This window comes from Gigantopelta aegis, chromosome 14, assembly GCF_016097555.1.
Source record: "Gigantopelta aegis isolate Gae_Host chromosome 14, Gae_host_genome, whole genome shotgun sequence".
NCBI classification, from domain to species: Eukaryota; Metazoa; Mollusca; class Gastropoda; order Neomphalida; family Peltospiridae; genus Gigantopelta; species Gigantopelta aegis.
Window position 1 is genome coordinate 27,956,845 of NC_054712.1, and position 24,995 is coordinate 27,981,839.

The 24,995-nt window shown below is 35.4% G+C and overlaps 1 protein-coding gene across 3 annotated transcripts in view; it reads right to left on the reverse strand.

Moving 5' to 3' along the window:
• The window catches only part of LOC121388868 (hydrocephalus-inducing protein-like), a 237,898-nt gene that overhangs the window by 207,278 nt on the left and 5,625 nt on the right, over positions 1–24,995 (reverse strand). For all 3 annotated transcript variants that reach the window (XM_041520391.1, XM_041520392.1, XM_041520390.1), the window contains exons 3-13: positions 22,351–22,488; positions 19,342–19,541; positions 18,227–18,351; positions 16,723–16,924; positions 14,399–14,525; positions 9,071–9,570; positions 8,169–8,236; positions 4,767–5,091; positions 3,520–3,709; positions 2,451–2,567; positions 1,161–1,313 (exon numbers count right to left, since the gene is read on the reverse strand). In XM_041520391.1, coding sequence (XP_041376325.1) covers positions 1,161–1,313; positions 2,451–2,567; positions 3,520–3,709; positions 4,767–5,091; positions 8,169–8,236; positions 9,071–9,570; positions 14,399–14,525; positions 16,723–16,924; positions 18,227–18,351; positions 19,342–19,541; positions 22,351–22,488 — 2,145 coding nt within the window. The remainder of the gene's footprint in view (positions 1–1,160; positions 1,314–2,450; positions 2,568–3,519; positions 3,710–4,766; positions 5,092–8,168; positions 8,237–9,070; positions 9,571–14,398; positions 14,526–16,722; positions 16,925–18,226; positions 18,352–19,341; positions 19,542–22,350; positions 22,489–24,995) is intronic.

Consider the following 24,995-nt stretch of genomic DNA (forward strand, 5'->3'; position numbering starts at 1 on the left):
ATGTTACACATTTTATGAAGATCTGCAATGATGTAAAGTATGATACACATTTTATGACAGTCTGCAATGATGTAAAGTATGTTACACATTTTATGAAGATCTGCAATGATGTAAAGTATGTTACACATTTTATGACGATCTGCAATGATGTAAAGTATGATACACATTTTATGAAGATCTGCAATGATGTAAAGTATGTTACACATTTTATGATATCTGCGATGATGTAAAGTATGATACACATTTTATGATGATCTGCAATGCTGTAAAGTATGTTACACATTTTATGATGATCTGCAATGCTGTAAAGTATGTTACACATTTTATGATGATCTGCAATGCTGTAAAGTATGTTACACATTTTATGACGATCTGTGATGATGTAAAGTATGAGACACATTTTATGATGATCTGCAATGATGTAAAGTATGTTACACATTTTATGAAGATCTGCAATGATGTAAAGTATGTTACACATTTTATGATGATCTGCGATGATGTAAAGTATGTTACACATTTTATGAAGATCTGCAATGATGTAAAGTATGTTACACATTTTATGACAGTCTGCAATGCTGTAAAGTATGTTACAAATTTTATGACGATCTGCAATGATGTAAAGTATGTTACACATTTTATGATGATCTGCAATGATGTAAAGTATGTTACACATTTTATGATATCTGCGATGATGTAAAGTATGTTATACATTTTATGATGATCTGCAATGATGTAAAGTATGTTACACATTTTATGATGATCTGCAATGATGTAAAGTATGTTATACATTTTATGATGATCTGCAATGATGTAAAGTATGTTACACATTTTATGGTGACCTGCAATGATGTAAAGTATGTTACACATTTTATGATGATCTGCAATGATGTAAAGTATGTTACACATTTTATGGTGACCTGCAATGATGTAAAGTATGTTACACATTTTATGATGATCTGCAATGATGTAAAGTATGTTACACATTTTATGACGATCTGCAATGATGTAAAGTACGTTTCACATTTTATGACGACCTGCAATGTTGTAAAGTATGTTACACATTTTATGATGATCTGCGATGATCTAAAGTATGTTACACATTTTATGGAAACCAGACTTAAAAATCTAGAAACATATTACGATGATCAACAATAACATACCAGTTTTGATTCAAATCTAGCTGGGATCACGGATTCATTTGACAGAACGAGTTTCCTTGGTATGTCTGTTAGTACTGGCATGACACCCCAGTCCATTTTCTTGGGATCTAAGTGAACAACCGGCCCTTCACCAATAAAGGTAACGTTAATAGGCTGGGGAAAAAATGTAATCAGTATTAGAGTAGATTTATACTTTTCTTATCACATGGCAGAACCCAATATGTTTTAGAGATCGATTCAAAGACATCTAAAATATCACAGCAGAAATTAAAAGTAATGGATGCTTCATGGTGATGACTAACTTTGTATACATCAAATCCAAACAATCCACTGAAATTAACACTACAGATAGCAATTATTATTCTTTTTACTCTGTCACATCCATTCTCAACTGTAGTCGTGACACACAATATTACTGTTCAGATCAATTCTCGACTGTAGTCGTGACATGCAATACAACCATTCAGATCCATTCTTGACTGTAGTCATGACATGCAATACAACCATTCAGATCCATTCTTGACTGTAGTCATGACATGCAATACAACCATTCACATCCATTCTTGACTGTAGTTGTGACATACAATTCAACCATTCAGATCCATTCTCAGCTAGTCATGACATGCAATGCAACCATTCAGATCCATTCTTAACATTAGTTGTGACATGCAATACTACTGTTCAGATCCATTCTCGACTAGTCATGACATGCAATACAACCATTTAGATCCACTCTCAACTGTAGTCATGACATGCAATACAACCATTTAGATCCATTCTTGACTGCAGTCGTGACATGGAATACAACCATTCACATCCATTCTCGACTGTAGTCATGACATGCAATACAACCATTTAGACTCATTCTTCACTGTAGTCATGATATGCATACAAACATTTAGATCCATTCTCGACTAGTAATGATATGCAATACAACAATTCAGATCAATTCTTAACATTAGCCGTGACATGCAATACTACTATTCAGATCCATTCTCGACTAGTCATGACATGCAATACAACCATTCAGATCCATTCTTAACATTAGTTGTGACATGCAAAACTACTGTTCAGATCCATTCTCAACTATAGTCGAGACATAACCAGTGTTCATAAACATAGCTGTCAACATTCACAGGAGTCACCAATCTTGATTCTGTGAATGCAGGAATAACAATCGAACATGCTCAGCCTCACCCCCCACCTCCCAACACCATTGTGGATGTCCGGGCATCCGACATCAATCACATGCTATGAGAACTGTAGAGTGGTTTGTGCGAAGAGACAAACCTTTGATCGAGGAGGCCAGCCAAACATGTCAATGTAAATGGTCATATTCTGAAAATCGCGTTTCTGAGCTTTGATGAACAGAGGCATCTCTAGCACACTCTTCTCCTCAATAACTCCCTGCAAAAAAACCCACACATTCAAGCATTTTATTTCATTTATACTAATTTTCGCAGTTATACCCAATTAAAAAAGTTTGTTTTAAAGTTTGTTTTATTTAACGACGCCACTAGAGCACATTGATTTTTTTTCTTATCATCGGCTATTGGACGTCAAACATATGGTCATTTTGACACTGTTTTGAAGAGGAAACCCGCTGTCGCCACATAGGCTACTCTTTTTTCGACAGGCAGCAAGGGATCTTTTATTTGCGCTTCCCACAGGCAGGATAGCACAAACCATGGCCTTTGTTGAACCAGTTATGGATCACTGGTCGGTGCAAGTGGTTTACACCTACCCATTGAGCCTTGCGGAGCACTCACTCAGGGTTTGGAGTCGGTATCTGGATTAAAAATCCCATGCCTCGACTGGGATCCGAACCCAGTACCTACCAGCCTGTAGACCGATGGCCTGCCACGACGCCACCGAGGCCGGTTATACCCAATTAAGGTTTAAGCATGATCATGTATATGGACATTCCCATACACAGGACAGCATATACCATCACCTTTGGTAGAGAGGAATGGAACATTATTAAAATTCACAAACATATTTAAAATTTACAAACCTCTGGTTTAGGGCTGTGATGAAGCAATGGAACATTATTAAAATTCACAAACCTCAGGTTTATGACAGTGATAAAGTAATGTAACATAAATTCCATAAACCTCTGCTTTAGAGTTGAGATAGAACAATAGACCATTATTACAAAGGACAAACCTCTAATATATGGCTATTATAAACAGAAAAATGGAACACTATTACAATTCAAGAACCTCTGAATCAAGATTGTGGTGGAGCAATGGTATATATAGTTCACAAACATCTAGTTTACCACTGTGACAGAGTCATGGAACATTATTCAAATTAGGTCTACGATCAAGAAATTGAACATTTATTAAAATGTACAAACCTCTGGTTTTGGGGTGTAATAGACCATTGGAGGATCTTCCATACCCAGATCTTCTTGAACCAGAAAACTATACTTTGCTGGGAGATTAGTAGCATTTTTGATCTTGATGCACTGATCATATGAATATCGAAGAAAGCAGCGTTCAAAGTTGAGGACGGGAGTAAGTATAGTGATATCCGGTAAAACACATCTGAAAATAAAACAATATCGTCAACTGAAATTTGTATATGCAAAATATGTCTTACCTAGCAGTAATGTTCATTGATAAATATGTCCGACCTAGCAGTATTATACACCAATAGATGTTCTACCCAGAAGTAATGTTCACTAATAAATTATGTCTTACCTAGCAGTAATAGTCACTGATAAATATCTGACCTAGCAGTAATGTTCACCAATAGATGTCCTACCCAGCAGTAATTTTCACAAATATATGTCCTACCCAGCAGTAATATTCACTGATAAATGTACCTAGTGGGAATGTTCACTGATAAATGTCCTACCTAGCAGTAATATTCCCCAATAGAGCAGTAATGTTCACTAATAAGAGCAATAATGTTCACCAATAGATAAATTATGTCTTACCTAGCAGTAATAGTCACTGATAAATATCTGACCTAGCAGTAATGTTCACCAATAGATGTCCTACCCAGCAGTAATATTCACAAATATATGTCCTACCCAGCAGTAATATTCACTGATAAATGTACCTAATGGGAATGTTCACTGATAAATGTCCTACCCAGCAGTAATGTTCACTAATAAATGTCTTACCTAACAGTAATATTCACAAATAAATATCCTACCTAGTGGCAATGTTCACTAATATATGTCCTACCCAGCAGTAATATTCATTGATAAATGTCCTATCTAGTGGAAATGTTCACTGATAAATGTCCTACCTAGCAGTAATGTCCACTGATAAATGTTCTACCATAGTGGTAATGTTGAATAATAAATATCCTACCTAGCAGTAATATTCACAAATAATGTACTACTTACCAGTAAAGTTCATTGATAAATGTCCTATCTACCAGTTCTGTTCATTGATAAATGTCCTATCTGGTGGCAATATTCACGTTTCCTACCCAGCAGTATTATTCACTGATAAATGTCCTACCTACCAGTAATGTCCATTGATAAATGTCCTACCTGGTGGCAATGTTCACATGTTTCCTACCCAGCAGTAATATTCACTGATAAATGTCCTACCTAGCGTTAAAGTTCAAAAATGATAAATGTCCTACCTAGCAGTAATGTTTACTGACAAGACTTCTTCTCCAACATTTTGCACATCAACCACGAGGGCGACATCATATTTCTTCGAGGTGTTGGAAGTCAAAGTCACATCAACCTGTTGCTTGCTCATGGGTGCCAGGGTTCCTGCAGCGGGCACGATCTCAAACTCTTTTAGCGATCTCGATGTGCTTAAACTCTTATAGATTTCCTCGCTGCTCAGTTTCGACATGCAGGGAATGCTGCTGACGGTGCCATCTGAGGGAATCCGGAGATGATACATCATGGGTACCAGGGATGTGTTGAACAAAATGCAGCTTCGAGTACTGGGGAAACCTGAGAGTGATTGTGATCATTGTTATGATGAAGTTTTCAAGGAACAGAGCCTTTCCAATGACTTAAACATATTTATCATCCATTAAAAAATTTTGCAGAAGATATCACTGGTACTATAATTTGCATAATCTCCTGTGATATTCTCCTAGGAGATATCGCTTCTTTTGTTATGTTACTGCGTATGTTTCAGCACTAAACCTATCATTAGTGAAGTCATGCCACTGTCGTTCTGCTAGTTAACAAGTCTAGCACTGCCAAATATAGTGACAGTCAACCCACATTACTGACATTGTTTACAATTGTCGCAAATCAAAAGAATGATAATGAATGATAAAAGGAATACCTCCCTCGTGTCTTATGATATCATAATTTATCAGCACTCGATAAAAGCATAAAAATCCTCGGTATGCCTTGGATTTCATACTTTTATCAAGTTATGCTAATGAATTATGATATCACAAGACACTTAGGGAGAATCCTCTGTTTATCTTATAACTTACCCATGTCATAAATCCATGTGATAATTTAGTTTATTACCCCAGCAGGTACTCATAACAGGGAAAATTAAAATTATAATTTCTCAGTGAGAAATAATCATGCATTGGTCTAACAAACAATACTACTTGATGATTTGACACTTACAAACCAAAGACCTTGTCAATACTAAATATGGCGTCATCACAATTTGGCAAACACACACAATGACGTCATGTAGTTTAAAGAGTTTGTGTTTACAGCTGTCTGTTTTTGGTGTTAAATTTATAACAAAATGTCATTTTATGCAATTCATTACAGATTTTGTACCAGAATAAAGAGAACTTTTGTTTTTTAAAATTATCTGTGAACGTGATTAAATAACAAAGTTATAGCAATACTCAGAACAGTGCCTAAAGTGTACACATGTTCGTGCATGTCTGTCAAAAATATTGATTTGAGAGAAAAATTTGCTCAGGTAATAAACAGAATAACAAACTCGGTACCAGATATTATCCTAAAGCTTGTAACAACTGAAAATTATTTCACTCGGGACATAAATTTGATAATAATTGGAAACTTGTTTATTATCTTCTATGTATTAACCCAATAATCGTATGCAAATTTAAAAGTATGTGTAAATTTGCAAGGTCTCTAGTTGTTGTCAGTGGGTTATGTGTTTACAAACCAACAAGACCTGTATACCTGAGCGTAACGTTTCATAAGGTCTAGTTAAACCGGCAGAGCCTTGACAAATACCGATTAACGTAGACTAGGTTGATATTTTCCATATTAAAAAACACTTGTGACAAATCCTCTGTATATTAAATACATTTTCTTGTTTTAGAATATCAGCATCTGTACATTTATTGTGTTTCTGATCATCCTAGTGTCTGTAGTAGACTAAGCTTCATTTTATTCCCTAATATATATATTTTTGTACGGTCAAAATTATTGATGTAAAATCCAGTTTGGGCTACTACAAACACTAGGACAACCAGAATCAACTTGAATATACAAACAGTGATATTGTTTACAAGAAAATAGATTTAATATGTATTTGTAGTTGTTGAAATGGCTTTATCAATTGGAACACATTACAATGGCAGCAACCTCTGGATCCCCTCATTAAAGAAACTTCTATGTGTTGTGTACTGGTTGATTCAAGAGGATGGGGATGCACAACTGATATGTGCCCTTTCTAATATTTGTGGAATATCCCCAAAACTTTACACTACAGAAACAGTGTTGCATTAGTCACTTATTTAAGTGCCATAAAACATTTTAAGTGTATTCTAAAAACCTGAAAGTGATTTAAAGTGTAATGCTCAAACTTAAAGATGGGAGACACAATTGGCAAGTGCTCCTCATTTAACTGACATAAAACATTATGAAAACACATATTTGTATATTAGACTTGTCAAACAGTATTCAGCGGCAAATATTTTTAAATTCCACGGTAAAATTTGACATATTATGTGGTAGAATTTGATGAATTGTGGTACAATTTGTTTAATTCTGCGGAAAATTCTGCAACACATAAAACTGAAAAATAACACTTATGAATAAAAACTTGATGTTCAAAATTTATTTTCAACCTGTTTCAGTACATGAGTAACTGGATACGGTGCAATGTCCTCCGATTGTAGGCATACAAATTCATCCAGAAGCTTGTATTTGAGTCTTTCAGTACAGGAAAGTAAAGTTTGTTTTGTTTAACAACACCACTAGAGCATATTGATATATTAATCATCGGCTATTGGATGTCAGACATTTGGTAATATTGACTTGTAGTCAACAGAAGAAACCTGCAACATTTTCTTAGTGCAGCAAGGGATCTTTTATATGCACTTTCCCACAGACAGGAAAGCGCATACCACGTCCTTTGACCAGTTGTGGTCCACTGAGGTGGTTCGATCCTGCGACGCAAGCACCTCAAACATGCGCTCAACCGACAGCTAAATCTCGCTCCTTCAGTACAGGAAAACCAAAGCTCTGATTGTCTTTGGATTTAAAGATCTTCGTCTTTCTGTTTAAAAAAACTCCGATTTTTAAGCTTACAGATTCTTTGTTAAATGTGATTTCTGATTACTAAATACTTATATATATTTGCTTGACATCACGATTCCAACAATCGATACTTATATGTTAATATAATTATTTTATATTAAATAGAATAGAATTGCTGAATCCTATTTCATATTTGTGGAATCTGTCAAAGTGTAATTACAAGCTGTCTTCGTCAGTTTCTGTAACCTACACACCGAGCAACAAACAGAATATCTCGCCACAATCCATTGCACTCTATCTTGCGAGGATTTCTGATTCAATGACAGAAACTAAAGGCTGGTTCCAAACGCAGGTTACACAGACTAGTAATTATGAGGCGGTTATCAGTCCAGCCTAATTCCATGTTTAATGTTACAGTTCAGAAACATGGAACATTTTGTGGTGATTAAGACAAATTCCATGGCCTAAAATTATGAATTCTGCGTCTTCTGCACAAAAAGTGATTTTGCATGGACGAACACTGCAAATTTTTCCACGTCCATGGAATCACGGAATTCAGGGGGGAGTGGTAAAATGTATAACAAGTTGCTTACCAAAGGAGACGGTTCCAAACGGGAGCCATTTGATATCAAACTGGAAGGTTGGTCCAATAACTGTTCCACTATAAAATAAATATAAAATGTAAAAATCAAATTACAACCTGTGGGAATTATACCATGGTCCGTTACACTTAATTTTTTACCCCCATTCTTGTGTCCAACTAATGTTCAAATACTCTGTCTATCTAGGTTGTCTGCCTAGTAGGGGGTTATTATGCTATTTCCATGTACATCACTCCTTTCAAATAACACCAAGGGGTCCTTTATACATGCTTTGCCATACATAACACAGCACATATCATGGCCTTTGGTATATTATGTACCAGCTTTGGGGTAAGACAAACCTTAGATAAATGAAATACGGTACATATTGTTACTGGGGGGAAGGGAGAGTGCTGGGGGGCTTTTGAGGGGGGGGGGGGGGGGGGGGGGGGGATTTTTCTTTTCCCCTGTCAGTTCTATCATCAAATTCCTAATAATAATAGTATGCATTTTTGGTTAAAATCTACCAGACTCCATTTGGGTTCCTGCAACTTTATGTCATAGAAAATCACAAGAATCAAGTGGTTTTTCATGGATTTTTACAATGTGCAAATTAAGTGGTTTACAATAATTTAGAATTTGATGCTAATAAACAATATAATTATTATCTTTACATGGAAAATATATTTTGTAATAGATGTTTCCTGCATGTCTGATATCTGAATAGATGCTTAGGGTTTTGGGGGGTGTTTGTTTGGGGGGGGGGGTGTGTTATTGTTTTGATGATGCAGCAATCTAACTAGATTTACAATTTTCATTTAGGATCGATCATTGTTTTGTAAAAGAATGTTTACCATGAATCAATAATTTGACAAATTTAATAAATAATAATAATAATATTTGCCAGTACTCACGCAAATGTGATTTTCACTGGTTCTGGTGCTCCGTCTATTCTGATGGAAAATTCTTCGGAAAATTCACCAAGATGGGCATCTTTGAAGGTAACATGTATGGCCTGATACCCTCCTGGCGCAATCACACTCTCTGCGGGAGAGAAGTGAAAACATGGCCCATATATCGACATCTTCGGCATGATGGTATAAACTGCGTTCAGATCACCTTTATTTGCCAGAACGAATTCATAGTTATGCTCAGCTCCTATGTAAATGTTACCCATGTGGATCATTTCGACTGATACCTCTATGATGGGTCCCTGTCCGTAACCATGGATACATAGCGGGAGTCTGCTCTCCCGACCAGTGATGTCACAGAAGGCAGTCCGCGTATACATCTGTGCTCGTTTCGGATGGAACACAATGCATATGTCTGTCGAGGAGTTGGGCCAAATTTCACCTTCCAGGGGTTCAATCGAAATGACATCGTCATCAAAAAGGAATTTATCGTTTTTTACAAACTGTAAGAAAGAAAAAAAAGGTTATCTCAATAGATTAATAGTTTTTGGCATAAGTCCTTTTGTACATGGTTTTTCTGACACAAGTCTCAAGAAAATCCATCCTTGGAGTGAGCTTTAGCAAGTTCCAAGGATTGACTTTCTTATGACGAGTGGCACAAATAGTTTCTAGTTCAATCATACTTATAATTTTAGTATAATTATTATAAAACTCACTGCATTTTATTTTTGTACCGTGACGTCATGATCCTGCTCACAACCTATATATATGAAGAGTTCAGGCGTAAAATGCAATATAAACCATTTTCTTTCTTTTTTTAGTTAAAGCCATTATTGTATGTCAGTAAGGGCTAATCGTAGGCCCGCTGATTTGCCACAAAACGCGATTGATCCTTATGAAATTGTATTGGGTAAATCCCGTTTTTTTTAATCAAAACGCAATATACGCCAATTAAAAAAGTAATTTTTACTGAAAATTAAAAATGGATATATCGCATTTTGTGCCTAAACTCTGCATATATTACACCACTAAAAGGAATGCATGCAGCACTACGTATTATGCTTGGTCTCACAACAAATTAAAATTAGGCAAAATGATCAATATTAACAATAACAGCACATCAATGTCATCAAGAGGCAAAACCTATCAACGTTTCAAAGAACAGCATATTTTTTTAAAATATCTAAATATAAAATTTAGACTGTCAAATCACTATTTACCTGTCAAAACTTGAAAGTGGAATAACATATTATTTGAATACAGACTGTGTACTTTATGTGATGAAAGGTACATCGGTAATGAATTCCATTATTTATATGTAAATCTTTTCACAACTGTCGAGTAACATTCTACATGCTTATTACTATATAAGACCAAACACCTATAAATTTAAAGAACTAATGAGCAGTAAGAAAATAAGTGTATTAAAGAAGTTGGCAAATTATTTATAAATGTAATTTGCCAGGTTTTTAAATGCCCTGGTAACTGAATAACTCATGTCACAATCAAAACTGTTTCCTAGCTATATTACAGTAGCAGTAGCAGTAGCCGTAGCCGTAGCAGTAGTACTTCTACTACTGTTACACACATTATCAATTAATATCATACACAAGTAAATACATGTATTATGTATTATTATATGTTATTATTTCATCCTCTTGTAAACCATCTTGTCACGTTTATACTATTTATTATGTATGTTCCTCTAACACTGTTGTGGAACAGCCAGAGTGTAATAAAGTTCTGTTCTGTTCTACTTAAAGAATGACGTAATGAACAGGTAGCAACACTGCCAACAGCCATCTACCTCCTAAATGATGAGACCAAATGACCAATGAAAAGGGTGCATTACTGTCTAGGGGATGTGTGCTAGTAGACGTTTTTTCTAACACAGCTTTCTGGCACCTTTCTACTGGCTGACTGAACCAGAAAACTCAATCTCCTCAAAAAGGATTTGAAAAAGGGTTACCTGACCCAAAGTTAATAACTGTGTTGTTCTGTTTGAGGAAAAGGGCATACAGAAAAGCTTACTTTGCTAATTAGTACAGTGGTAGGAGTAGCTCACATGGCAGAAATGTGTAACCTCACTCATATTCAGCCTCTTGATAAACTACCATTCACTAGTGCCAATTCAACTGACTACTTTTGTCTTCGGTTTCCATTTTCTATATATATATATACATGTATATATGTCCATTGATCAAAGAACTAAATATCTAACTAAATATCTGTCTCTCCATAATACATCCTAGTGTGATCCTAGTCAATTTAAAATGATAATTTTCCTAAATACAATAATGACTTTAAGGCTTAACTTTATAATAGAATTATGAACTATGAGCTACACAGTTTAAATCTATTTTACGGTATATACTTTGTATTGACAATAATGAATAAAAATAATGAATACAAAGTACTTAAGCTAAATATTCCAAACCATATCTGAAATCAAGGACACTGTATACAAGACATCACTCTTCAATAATAAGCTGACTTTTGTTTTTCTATGACTCATATAATGGCCATTCTTCAGAATGCCACGGTTGTTCATGTTTAGTCTCTACATGTCCAAGCCTGTCCTAGCAGCACTGGAAGATCGACCGCCCCACTCTAAGAAGAAACAGGAACAGGGGTCCACCCCTACTATTATTTTCCAGACTGTACTCTTTTATATACACCCATTCTGTCCCAGACTCAGTCACTGACAAAGTCGAAGATTGTGCCCGGGAGAGGAAGGAAGGCAATGGTTTATTTAACGACGCACTCAACACATTGTATTCACGGTTATATGGCGTCTGACATATGGTTAAGGACCACATAGATATTGAGAGAGGAAACCCACTGTCGCCACTTGGGCTACGTCCCGCCCCTGTGCCCAGGAGAGATGTGCTTGAACCTTAGTTGGATATAGGCACGTTAATATGTTATCCATCCAATCCAATCCCGGATGGACATGCCTGAAACCTTAGTGGTACAGAGGCATGTTAAAATAGTTCACAGACTTTTGATCCTTTTAGCCAAAAGGCAATCTTAATGCAGGATTTTCAATATTTTTATAAAATTGAAATATCTTTTATTGAAAATGAAAACATAATTATTTAATGTCATATCCTTATATTTGACTACAACTTGGCAAAACAATTGGGGGTGGGGGGGTGGGGGGGCATGGTTTTGGTTTTAACTTTACTTTATTATAAAGTTAACCTTCAAGTAAATTCATTTGTAACAGGGTTTTTACACTTGAAAAAACATCAAGTTCAAGGATGTTTCCAGGACTTTTCAGTGCTCTACAAAGCGAGTAAAATACTCGCCATGGAGACTAAAAATATTTCCTGGCATGTAAACAATAAAATCACATTCGCCAGTTGGCGACTGTCCAATAATATTACTTTAATCAGTAAACAAAACTGGACATCAGAAAACACAGTGGACCAGTATCAATTTATCTTCCATAAAATGTGTTTTCTATCAGTAGTTTGTTGGCAAAATAAAAGTTTGAGACAAGTTAATCGGACTCACTGGTGTAGGAAGCGGGGGGTAGGGGGGTCAAGGGGCATGTGCCCCCCACTTTTCAGATACTTTGCTTTTTATCTGCTTTATAATAGTGTAAAAGTGTGTAAATATAAAAGTGTGCCCCCCACTGGGACTATGAATAACGATTTTCCAGTAATAAAGAGTAAACACGATGATGTTAAGGGAGGTAATACTTGGTTATGTTGTTATCTTCCTTAACTTTCCCTCCACGATAACGACGTCTCCAGTCGTGATTGTTGTTTTAATCACGTCGAAAGTCATGTTCATCAGTGGAGGATGAAAACATGTTTCTATTTTCATGACTCGACTTTAGACGGCTTTAAAGACACAACTATTTACAAAACAGTATTTATGGGTTTACAAGGCAGTATGTGACGAAAATAAATAAAACTACTAGTAACACGTCGAAAATAAATAAAACTACTAGTAACACGTTGAAGCCTGGTAGATATTATCACAATGCTTTTATTTAATTTTTAAATGCATATCTTAGCAGTGCCATTAAAATAGTAATTCGCTTAATTTTGTTTAATAAACTTATTGGGTACGGAATTTGATAATGCTAGTTGACAATCATTCACTGATTTAGTGGAACCGGACACAAACATTAACTTGTAATTACTATTACCCATTCACTAGTTCATTCGAATGTGGTCCTAATAACAATTACGGCATTAGTAATGTGTCATAAAATGGCAGATGAATCGATTTAATTACAAGTATATATTAGCTGGCTACTAAATACAAGTGGCTGGCGACTAAAATATTATACTTTACTGGCCAGGGAAGAGTAAATTTGAACTTGCTTTGTAGAGCACTACTTTTCCATGACATTTTAAAAAATGTCCAGGACATGAAATGTTCAATTAGTGAATGTTTTTATAACAAAAAATTGTTGTCTGAATTTAGACAGGTCATCAGGACAACAAAGTAAAGATATGAAAAAAATAAACCACTGAATTTTTGGCCTAAATTTCCAGGACACAATAAAATTTAATGTTTTTCCAAGACATTCCAGGCCTGGATTTTAAAATCACAAAATTCAAAGACATTCCAGGATTTCCAGGACACTTAAGAATCCTGTGTAAAGCACTTGGAACTTGAGAGGTCTATGTTAATGGTATTATTAGGCATACATGCATCATATTACATGCACTCGCTTGATGTGTGGTCAGTTTGGGATCAATCCCCGGTGGGCTCACTGGGCTATTTCTCATTCTAGGCAGTGCACCACGACTAGTATATCAAAGGATGTGGTACAGTGTTCGAAATAAGCACTTGTCCGTTTGTTCTGACAAGTGAAAATCTATTCGGACAAGAAAAATGTGCCTCGGTGGTTGTCCATTGGACAAGTAAACATTTTCAGTGCAGTTTCATTTTTAGCAATCACAAACATCATCCTGATACTTGAACAAAATAAACCATTTATTTGGACAAGTGAAAATATTGGCTGATAAGTAGATTTCTAGATGTATTTGTCCGGTGGACTAGTAAAACTTCTGCGTATTTCTATCACTGTCTTGTCCGTGGGATGATGCATATAACAGATCCCTTGCTACTAATGAAAAAATATAGCAGGTTTCCTCTCTAAGACTATATGTCAAAAATTACCAAATGTGTGACATCGAATAGCTGATGATTAATAAATCAATGTGCTCTATTGGTGTTGTTAAACAAAACAAAACTTTAACTTCAACCCTAACAAAGAAATAAAATGAACAGAATCTTGTTTTGAATATCCTTTGATACGACTGGTTGTAGGATGATGTTATCTAATGGCCAGTCTTCTCTGCCTACCCGTTTCATGTTCATGAAGGTTCGACTCAGTATGGATGCTCTGTCTTTGATGCCTGGGTTGGTACAACACTCATCCAGCAGGAAGTCGGCCTCAGTTTTGTCCACTTTGTTTAAATCCATTTTCTGACTAATAATAATAAAATAATGACAATAATAACAAAATTAACAATAATAATAATAATTAATATAATAAATTTTAAAATGTCTAAGAACTTGTATAACCACACATATGACGTCATAGTGCCAAATACTTGTGCTTACAAAGAGCAACAAATTAAATTATCGACCTCAGCCTCCAGCCACGGTCAATATAAAAAAAAATGTTTTTGTTCCATAAAACATCATATCGGTCTCCTAACAGTGCCATAACGTATGCCAAACTGTCACCATATGGCACTGACTTAAGCTTGTTTACATGTCACAGGCACGTGCACAGGAATTTTAGCTGGGGGATTTAGACTTTAGCAACCAAATTTTATGGGGGATTCAAATCATGCTTCCCCGAAAAATATACATGTATTAAGAAAAAATTAAATTTGCTTGAGCAGGGAAGGGTTTCAACACACACCTGCATTAGATTAACCAAGAATACCTCAGATGTACTGATATAAAATATTCTAAACAAGAAACAGCAAGTTTCAACAAAAACTACTGTCCTCCATTTTAGAGGGCAATGTACCGTGAGGATTGAATACTAACAGTAATTTCACATGGTACCATTTAGAAGTATTACTAACAGTAATTTCACACTGAACCATTAAGAAGGATTACTAACAGTAATTTCACACTGAACCATTAAAAAGGATTACTAACAGTAATTTCACTGTACCATTTAGAAGGAATACTGACAGTAATTTCACACTGAACCATTAAGAAGGATTACTAACAGTAATTTCACACTGTACCATTTAGAAGGATTACTAACAGTAATTTCACACTGTACCATTTAGAAGGATTACTAACAGTAATTTCACATGGTACCATTTAGAAGTATTACTAACAGTAATTTCACACTGAACCATTAAGAAGGATTACTAACAGTAATTTCACACTGAACCATTAAGAAAGATTACTAACAGTAATTTTACACTGTACCATTTAGAAGGAATACTGACAGTCATTTCACATTGTACTGCTAAGAAGGAATACTGACAGTAATTTCACATTGTACTGTTAAGAAGGAATACTGACAGTAATTTCACATTGTACTGCTAAGAAGGAATACTGACAGTAATTTCACATTGTACTGTTAAGAAGGAATACTGACAGTAATTTCACAATGTACTGTTAAGAAGGAATACTGACAGTAATTTCACACTGTACTGTTAAGAAGGAATACTGACAGTAATTTTACACTGAACCATTAAAAAGGATTACTAACATTAATTTCACACTGTACCATTTAGAAGGAATACTGACAGTAATTTCACTGTACAGTGTACCATTAAGAAGGAATACTGACAGTAATTTTACACTGTACCATTTAGAAGGAATACTGACAGTAATTTCACTGTACAGTGTACCATTAAGAAGGAATACTGACAGTAATTTCACTGTACAGTGTACCATTAAGAAGGAATACTGACAGTAATTTCACTGTACAGTGTACCATTAAGAAGGAATACTGACAGTAATTTTACACTGAACCATTAAAAAGGATTACTAACAGTAATTTCACTGTACCATTTAGAAGGAATACCGACAGTAATTTCACTGTACCATTAAGAAGGAATACTGACAGTAATTTCACTGTACAGTGTACCATTAAGAAGGAATACTGACAGTAATTTCACACTGTACTATTAAGAAGGAATACTGACAGTAATTTCACACTGAACCATTAAGAAAGATTACTAACAGTAATTTCACACTGTACCATTTAGAAGGAATACTGACAGTAATTTCACACTGTACCATTTAGAAGGAATACTGACAGTCATTTCACATTGTACTGCTAAGAAGGAATACTGACAGTAATTTCACATTGTACTTTTAAGAAGGATTACTAACAGTAATTTCAAACTATACCGTTAAGAAGGAATACTGTACTGTACTGTACTTTCACACTGTACAGTGTACCGTTAAGAAGGAATACTAACAGTAATTTCACACTGTACAGTGTACCGTTAAGAAGGAATACTAACAGTAATTTCACACTGTACAGTGTACCGTTAAGAAGGATTACTAACAGTAATTTCACACTGTACAGTGTACCGTTAAGAAGGAATACTAACAGTAATTTCACACTGTACAGTGTACCGTTAAGAAGGATTACTAACAGTAATTTCACACTGTACAGTGTACCGTTAAGAAGGAATACTAACAGTAATTTCTGCTGTTCCTCTTCCTCCCGTGTTGCAAACTGGGTCCATCGGTAGTAGGTGATCAGACTGGACCTGTTTTGGATGGTTACGGTTCGCTGGTTGGACGTTGAGATGTACGTGTTTTCAAACCTGATTGTATTCTTGTCCAGTCGGACATTGGAATCCTGGGCAGCTCCGTACACAGGGATGAGTTGCTCTTCACCTGAAGAAAACAGTTAGTTCTGTTTAACACCACCAAAAGAGCACATTGATTTATTAATCATAGGCAACTGGATATCAAACATTTGTTAATTCTGACATAGTCTTAGAGGAAACCCATTACATTTTTCAATTAGCAGCATGGGATCTTTTACATGCACTAGCTTTCACACAGACAGAAAAGCATATACCACAGCTTTTTATACCAGTCGTGGTACATTAGTTGAGACAGGAAAAAAAGCCAATCAGAGAATGGGTTCACTTCATAAGGTGATTTGGTTCTACGACGCAAGCACGCTACCAACTGAGCTAGATCAAGACCAAGACCAAATTGTTTAACGTGCACATTCAGAGCAAGCTGTTGTAGCGTACACTAGATCAAGAAGGAACACAGTTTATTTATCCGACACACTCAACATTTAATCTATGGTTATATGGTGTCAGACATATGGTTTAAGATAATGAGAGGAAACCTGCTGCCACCACATCATAGGTTCTTTTTTATTAGCAGCAAGGGGTGTTTTATGTGCAGAATTCTATAGACAGGATAGTACATACCATAGCCTATGTTACACCAGTTGTGGAGCAATGGCTGGAATGAGAAATAGCCCAGTGGGCCTACCGACAGGGCTCGATCCTAGACCGACCACGCATCAGGTGAGCACTTTACCACTGGACTACATCCCACCCCATCACCTGAACAAGGATGAATGAAAACAATGACGACAAACTAACATGATCGTTTCACTCATCAATCCAGAACACAATATTTCATGCGAACTGTCATTGTGGTCACGTGCTGCTTAAACAATGAAATCTCTTACGTGGACTGTCAGTCGGTTACATGGGGAATCGTTAGATTCTAAAATTAAAAGTTGAAAATTTCAGGATCAGTGGAACTTTATTAATGTTTTCTGGAAATTCATGTGCTGTACGTGTTCCAAAAGTGTTTTTCGCCCGAGTTTGGTCAGAGTACAATACTGAAAAAATAGACCTCATTGCTGAATCAAAGGTGGTGGTATGTACTGTCATGTTCACAGAAAAATACATATAAAAGATCCCTTGGTGCTAATGGACAAATGTAGTGGGTTACTTCTGAAGACTATGAGTCAGAATGTTTGACATTCAATCGCCGGCGATTAATCAATCAATGTGCTCTAGTGGTGTTGTTAAGCAAAATAAACTTTAACACAGAATAGTCATAGTTTAAAATGTGCTGATATATCATTAAACTAGAATATTTCTTTCCTTTTATTGGCCACCATTGACCTAACAAGTGAATGACTCTGAATTGCAAATGAAATACCTGTATCATAATGCAGACGAAGATTCGTTTTAATATCACTGGACGTTTCTGGGGAATATGAAATAGTAATCTGCATACTGTCTTCCACAGCCAATTTTCCTCTATCAGGGTTTAATGAAAACGGTCTGTAAATAAAAAAATAAAAAAATAAAAAATACATGTTTATGAAGGGTTCACTGCAAACTACTCCAGTATTATAACATGCTCATTCACATGGTATATAAGCATATTTAAAATGCATTTAATAGGAAATGCCACGCTAGCTATGTATATTTCAGTGACATCACAGCAGAATGGGTCACACGGGTGAACTTTCCACATGTAATAGTTATACACCTCATTTTCGGTCGAGTCAATTATTGTATATTATGGCAAATTTTATCAATACATAGAAAGAGGTAAATAATGAAATCACAATAATAAAGGGTCATTGTGGACCAGACGTCAAATTATCAAAAACATAAAATACAATGGAATAACGTGTAATGTCCAAACAGAGAGTCAAGGTCACAGTAACACAATGAAATACAGCTCTATAATTATGGTAGGCCATTAAGGGTTGTTGGTAAATCATGCTTTCTTAGGTATAAATATTTCATGATTGCATTACTACAGAGTTGTAAATTTTAAAATTCAATGATCTTAAAATACATGTACCAAAAGTGTGACATTGTAGGTTATTCCTGTAGACCCTTCATATATACATATATTTAAATATCATCAAGAAAAACAAGAAGTCTAGTTATCTAATGAAGCCTTCAGCTCTGGTAATAATATTAGTGGTATATTCATATGATGCATAGAGAATTTGTCACAAGTGTTTTTTAATAAAGAAAATATCAACCTACGTGTAACCTACGCTAATTGGTATTGTCGCCTTCATTGGTAATATGAGGTCATCACGATTAGCACATATGAACTCTCACGTCATGCACTTCAACTAAATCATATGAAAACATTATGCTCAGATTGCCCCTTTACGGCAAGCAGAAACAAATCTGCATTTTACCCTGGATCATGGCATACAAACTGAGAAAAAATGAGTCACATTACATCAGTGTAACAAACAGAGTCAAAAACTGATGACAAAGTGGTTTCTAATTTGATGTTAATACCTTTCAATGGCAAGGGTAAATATTGCCTCTCGGTTGCCATAATTTCTGATCAGCAAAGTTTTTGAGCTTGTGTTTTTCACAGCACAGACTGGGAAGTGGATTTCATCTGGGAAATCCAAGCTGGCACGAGGACCAATCGCCTTGATGGGAATAATAAACGATTCTCTCTCTGTAATACACACAAGCTCATGAAAATAATCCTGCAAAAAAACAACAACAGGTTTGTAAAAATAAAAGCAAACAAAAGATAACTTAAATGAAGTAAAACATCACACACACAAAGAAATATTCCTTTCCTTTCCAAATACATGCACATGTAGTATTATAAAACAGTAAGATGTTGGTATATGGAAAGTGACATTCATCCATTAAGTTCTGAAACTATGCATCTCGATCCATCCCAGGTCTTGAAACAGCACTGCAAAAACAGTCCATTTTTAGACCATAGAAATTCACCACCACATACCTCCCCCCCCCCCCCCCCCCCCAACCACCACCCACTCAAAACAAACTGCAGGTATGTACTTTGAGTTTTATTCAATCAAACTGTTATCTATCAGTTTTATACATATATTCACAATCATGATGTGTTATTTTGACAATTGTTTTATGAATTAAATTAACACTGTTCAGGTTTTTATCACCTATGTTTGAAGACTCCAATAATTGGCACCATTCCCCACCATTCCTCAAAAGCTATGTCGGTTTTTATTCCCAATTTTGGAGTCGAAAATTCCCAATCAATGTAAATAATTCTCATTTTTTATTATTATAAATGGGTGTACCATGTTTTAAGTCATATAAAATTGTCATCTGAGGTCACAATACTTTGTACACCTAATCTTGGTCATTGTTCACCACTTGCAATATAATACTGTCATGACACAATACATAGTATATTTACAGTATTACAAGACTGCATCATTTTTTGTCATGTGGGATAGAAAAAGTACACCCTCGGTGGTGGAAATTTCAACCTGGCATGAGGCTTGCCAAGTCCCAGGTTGAAATTTTCAACACCAAGGGTGTACTTATTTTTTTATCCCACATGATGGGAGTCTTTTTGTCTCATCCATTTGGTAAATAAACTATTATTTTAAACGAACAGACAAAGATGGCTGAAAAAGTAACTTTTTTATTTGACCATTTTATTATAAATAAACTATACTATCATATTTTCTGTGTTTGTTTCATATGTTAATTAAATACATGTATAATTTAAATATAATTTAACACTACAAATGAACAAGATAGCTTTTATAATGAAGGTTTTGTCCGATGACTTCAGATCACTAACTACAATTAATATGACATCATACATGTATATTAACAATGATGTTATACACCCCCCATGTCAGGGTTTCTGCATAAAAGAAGATTTTTGGTATGGCGCTATGGAATTGAATAGTTACAATCTGTGTACTGAATGTAACCACAGTCAACAGTGGGTATGGGGACCTCCTCAAGAAAGAAAATGGGTTACGTTTAGGGTTAGGGTTAAGACAATCATACCGTAATGATAAGAGTAATTAATTCTGTTAAAATCTGCAAAATGTGTGGGTATTACGCCATACCCGTTTTACCCTCTAGCAGAAACCATGTTTGTTAAACACAATCACGTGACAGCCCATGAACGACATAAATTTCTCCCATCCCTAGCCATACAAGACAATCCCATTCAGCATGGGCTATGATGTCAATGAATTTAACATGGGGAGTATTTACAGCATTGGTAATATATGATGTCATATCAGTGCGAGTTGGTTTAGTTTGAGATCGATATTTTAAAAGCTATCTTGTTAATTTGTAGTGTTACATTACATTTAACACATAAAACAGACGCAGCAAATATGATAGTATAGTTTATTTATGATAAAACGGTCAAATAAAGAAGTTACTTTTGCAGCCATCTTTGTTTGTTCGTGTAAAATAATGTTTTATTTATCAAATGAATGGGAGAAAAAGACTCCATCATATACGGTCATGTGGAATAGAAAAAGTACACCCTCGGTGGTAAAAATTTCCACCACCTTGGGTGTACTTTTTCTATCCCACATGATAGCTTTCTTTAATGGGATACATGTATCTCTGTCCTAAGGATGAGAGATATAAAAGATCTGATGGGAGCAATAGGTTTCTTCTCTCCTCACTATATATACCATGTGCAGAAATAACCTGTGTTACTAGTATACAAACTAAACTTTAAAAGTTCTATTAACACTTTATAAAATATTAATTCTGAAATAGGAAGGTATGATTGTCGATAATACACTGTCCAGATCAAACCGGTTTTAACGAAAGACTCTAGTACCGTATCCTCAACCAAACGTTCTTCGTACAGCGCAAGATTTCTTATTTACTTTTTTGAGACAAACCCTACAATTTGAAATCGGCAAACGCACATGTTTACTAAAACTGACAACAGACTGTCGTTTGTCCTTTGCCGAGCGTATACTTTTGACGATCTCTGTTCATAGCGAACACATGAGTTTTTTAAAAGTGCATTTGAGCTTGTATTTCATATTTGTACATGATGTTATAATATGGTAACATGTATCTCTGTCCTAAGGATGAGAGATATAAAAGATCTGATGGGAGCAATAGGTTTCTTCTCTCCTCACTATATAAACCATGTGCAGAAATAACCCTGGAAACATTTTCTTTAATATTGCATTACAATTCGTAATGTCATTCAGAGATCACTACACAATTCTAAAGTGTTAATTACTATGTGCTAATCAATTTTCAAATTAAATGCAACTCTTGTTGCCTGTACATGATATGTAATTATGTTAGACGCCAAGGAAATATTCTGAGGTGTCATTAAACAAGTCTTGATTTTGTTTCGAATAAAACTAAAAGTCAATGCTACAATGCTGAGAGTGCCTCATACGAGAATAGCCAAATGCATAACAACTGATAATTGGGATGAAATCATGATGTTTGTCCTGTCACAATCGGCTACTCTTTTACAAGACACTTGTATTGTGTGCCATTGCCTTAACTCACCTTATTTTCAGACGGAGTGAAGTGAATCTTGTAAATCTTTTGGAGTCCCGGTGCAACATGGTGTCCGGCAGCACGCGGGGTGATGAGTTCAAAATACGGCGACATAGTATACTCGATCACTTTCACCTGACGGGATACCTAAAATATAATCATTCAGAATAACAATTAAACATAGCGTGATAAGTTCAAAATATGGCGACATAGTGTTCTCGATCACTTTCACCTGACGGGATACCTCAAACATACTCATTCAGAATAACAATTAAACATGTAGTGATAAGTTCAAAATATGACAACATAGTGTTTTCGATTACTTTAACTAGATGGGATACAATTTCGATCATGCATAAGTTTCATTGAATGGTATATGGCCAATGGTACATGTATGTTTTTAAATCAGTAAAACATGTGTGCTATTGCCATGTGAGATCATAAATACTGCAAATAATGTAAGTATTGAGAATAGATCAGCCAGATTAAGTTTCTTTATGTGTTAAATATTGTAGATTTTTTTTTCAGTCTAGGTCACATAAAAAGACACAAAATGGTTGATTATATTCAATGATAGCAAATATTTAAGAATACTGTAGCACTTGGGTTACATCGGTAAATACATGATTATACAGTAGGTAGACAAGATTAGTTTTAAATCGCAATGCTGTGGAGCCAATCTAATTAAAATCAGCTTCACTGGTTAATTACTATTACCTGTGGATCTACAATGTAACAGCACCACGTTGGAGCTCATGTCCAGTTGACCTTTCATTCGAGCAATCAAAACTTTACTTGCAAAATCATGCCAGTGATTTAAAAGAATTTGAAAACATTCGGGATTATGCCGAAGGTATACGAAATGATTTGGGTGAATTACAAAGTATGCCGGAAACTAATTTCCATATAAAATTTGTTTCAAGACGGACAAAAAACCTGCGATGGTATAGCCATAAAATTTGTTTATACTAGTATACAATCCAGACTTTATTACTGCACTTTTCCCCCTGTTTTTTAATGTTGAAATAGACCAACAAGTTCGCTTATTGCTCCCAAATAACGCTATAAAAGGCGAAATGTAATTGGTCGATATTTAAATTGCTATTTATAGATAAAATGTCACCTAGACATGGGAGTCCATGCAATGCTGTTAGATCTACTGGTAGACCAGTAGAGCTAATTTTAATCAGATTGCCATGGAGATTGCCACATAGTTTTTCATTCTATGCAGCATTTGTTTTGCCGTGGATTATATTGGATTTTTTGTTTTCAATATGTATTTTTTCCTTATTGTTAAAAATAAAATATACTTTGTGAACTGAAAATAGATTAAAAGTAAATATAAAAACACTAACTGCACCATTATTACTAAAGTATCTGAATCTAAGCACATCGGGAATGATCGAAAATACATGTAAATTACCAATTCAAAGTTCAACCAGGAAACGTTTCGCTAATGTTCGAAAACTATTTGATTGGTTCCCGACATGGTCATTTGGTTTACCATGAAGCGCTTAAACCAGTCTAGCGGATGTTTTGTTGGTTGGTCTGGATGAACTCGATCCAGCATTAAAGTGAGTTCCAATTAGGGCTGCGTTCACCTAGACCTAGCAGAAAAACGTCCGCAAGACTGGTTTATGCGCTTCACGTTAAACCAAATGGTCACGTCGGGCACCAATCAAATAGTTCGCAAATGTTAGCTGGCTGAACTTAGGGCTGGTCATTGATTTCTGTTGACTGTTCATAGCATGTACATTGCTTATACACTGGTGAATTGTGGATATGATGCATTACAGGTGTTTTATTTTCAGTAAAATGTTCAATATACACTACTGTAAGTCACTTGAAGTGTTATGGTCAGCCTGGTGATAAGATATTTGTAGATATACATATATAGATAGTTTAATACAAATTTCTCTGTCATTTATATTGGCAAAATAACCAACCCTTTTCTGGTGCCGAGTGGCCTAGAATGGGGGGCAGTCGGTCTTGATGACAAAAATTATGCTGTTATTAAAGAAAATTATTTAAATTCTATATTGCATTAAAGCTGCAGTCCCTGGAATATTTTTATTATTTAAGCATATAGAATAGATGATTCAGTTCTGTTTGGTACATAAAAGGTCCACGACGTCGCTACAGTTTCGCAATGCTCACTTATCTACATTATCTAGGTCAACTACAAACGCATTGACCAGCTTTGTTTTTCTTCATTTAGCGGAACGCCAGTAGGACTGGGATTTTACGTGATTTGCTCAGGGCGCTGAGCTTCTCATGTGATTTTTAACAAATTTAACTGTCTTGATCGATGGGTCATCTCATATCTCCAAAACATATTTATATCCATAGAGGTGTGGTACAACAGCTTTTCAGGGGTCGGTGGGGGATTTGCCTTAAACATTTGACAATGGTCAGCGGTTAGAATTCGCGTTAAATGTAAGGGGGTGTTAATAATTACTTAACACTCTAGGGGTAGAGGAAGAGGGTGTTGTGTTTGATTTACGTAACATTTTGGAAGACTATATGTTATTTTTATTCATTACTTAGACGTAAAAAGGTGGGTTTTTTGGAAATGTGCAGTCAGTCTAGGATCGATCCCCATTGGCAGGTATATAAAAGGCCATGGTACGTGTATGTGATATCCTATAACTAAC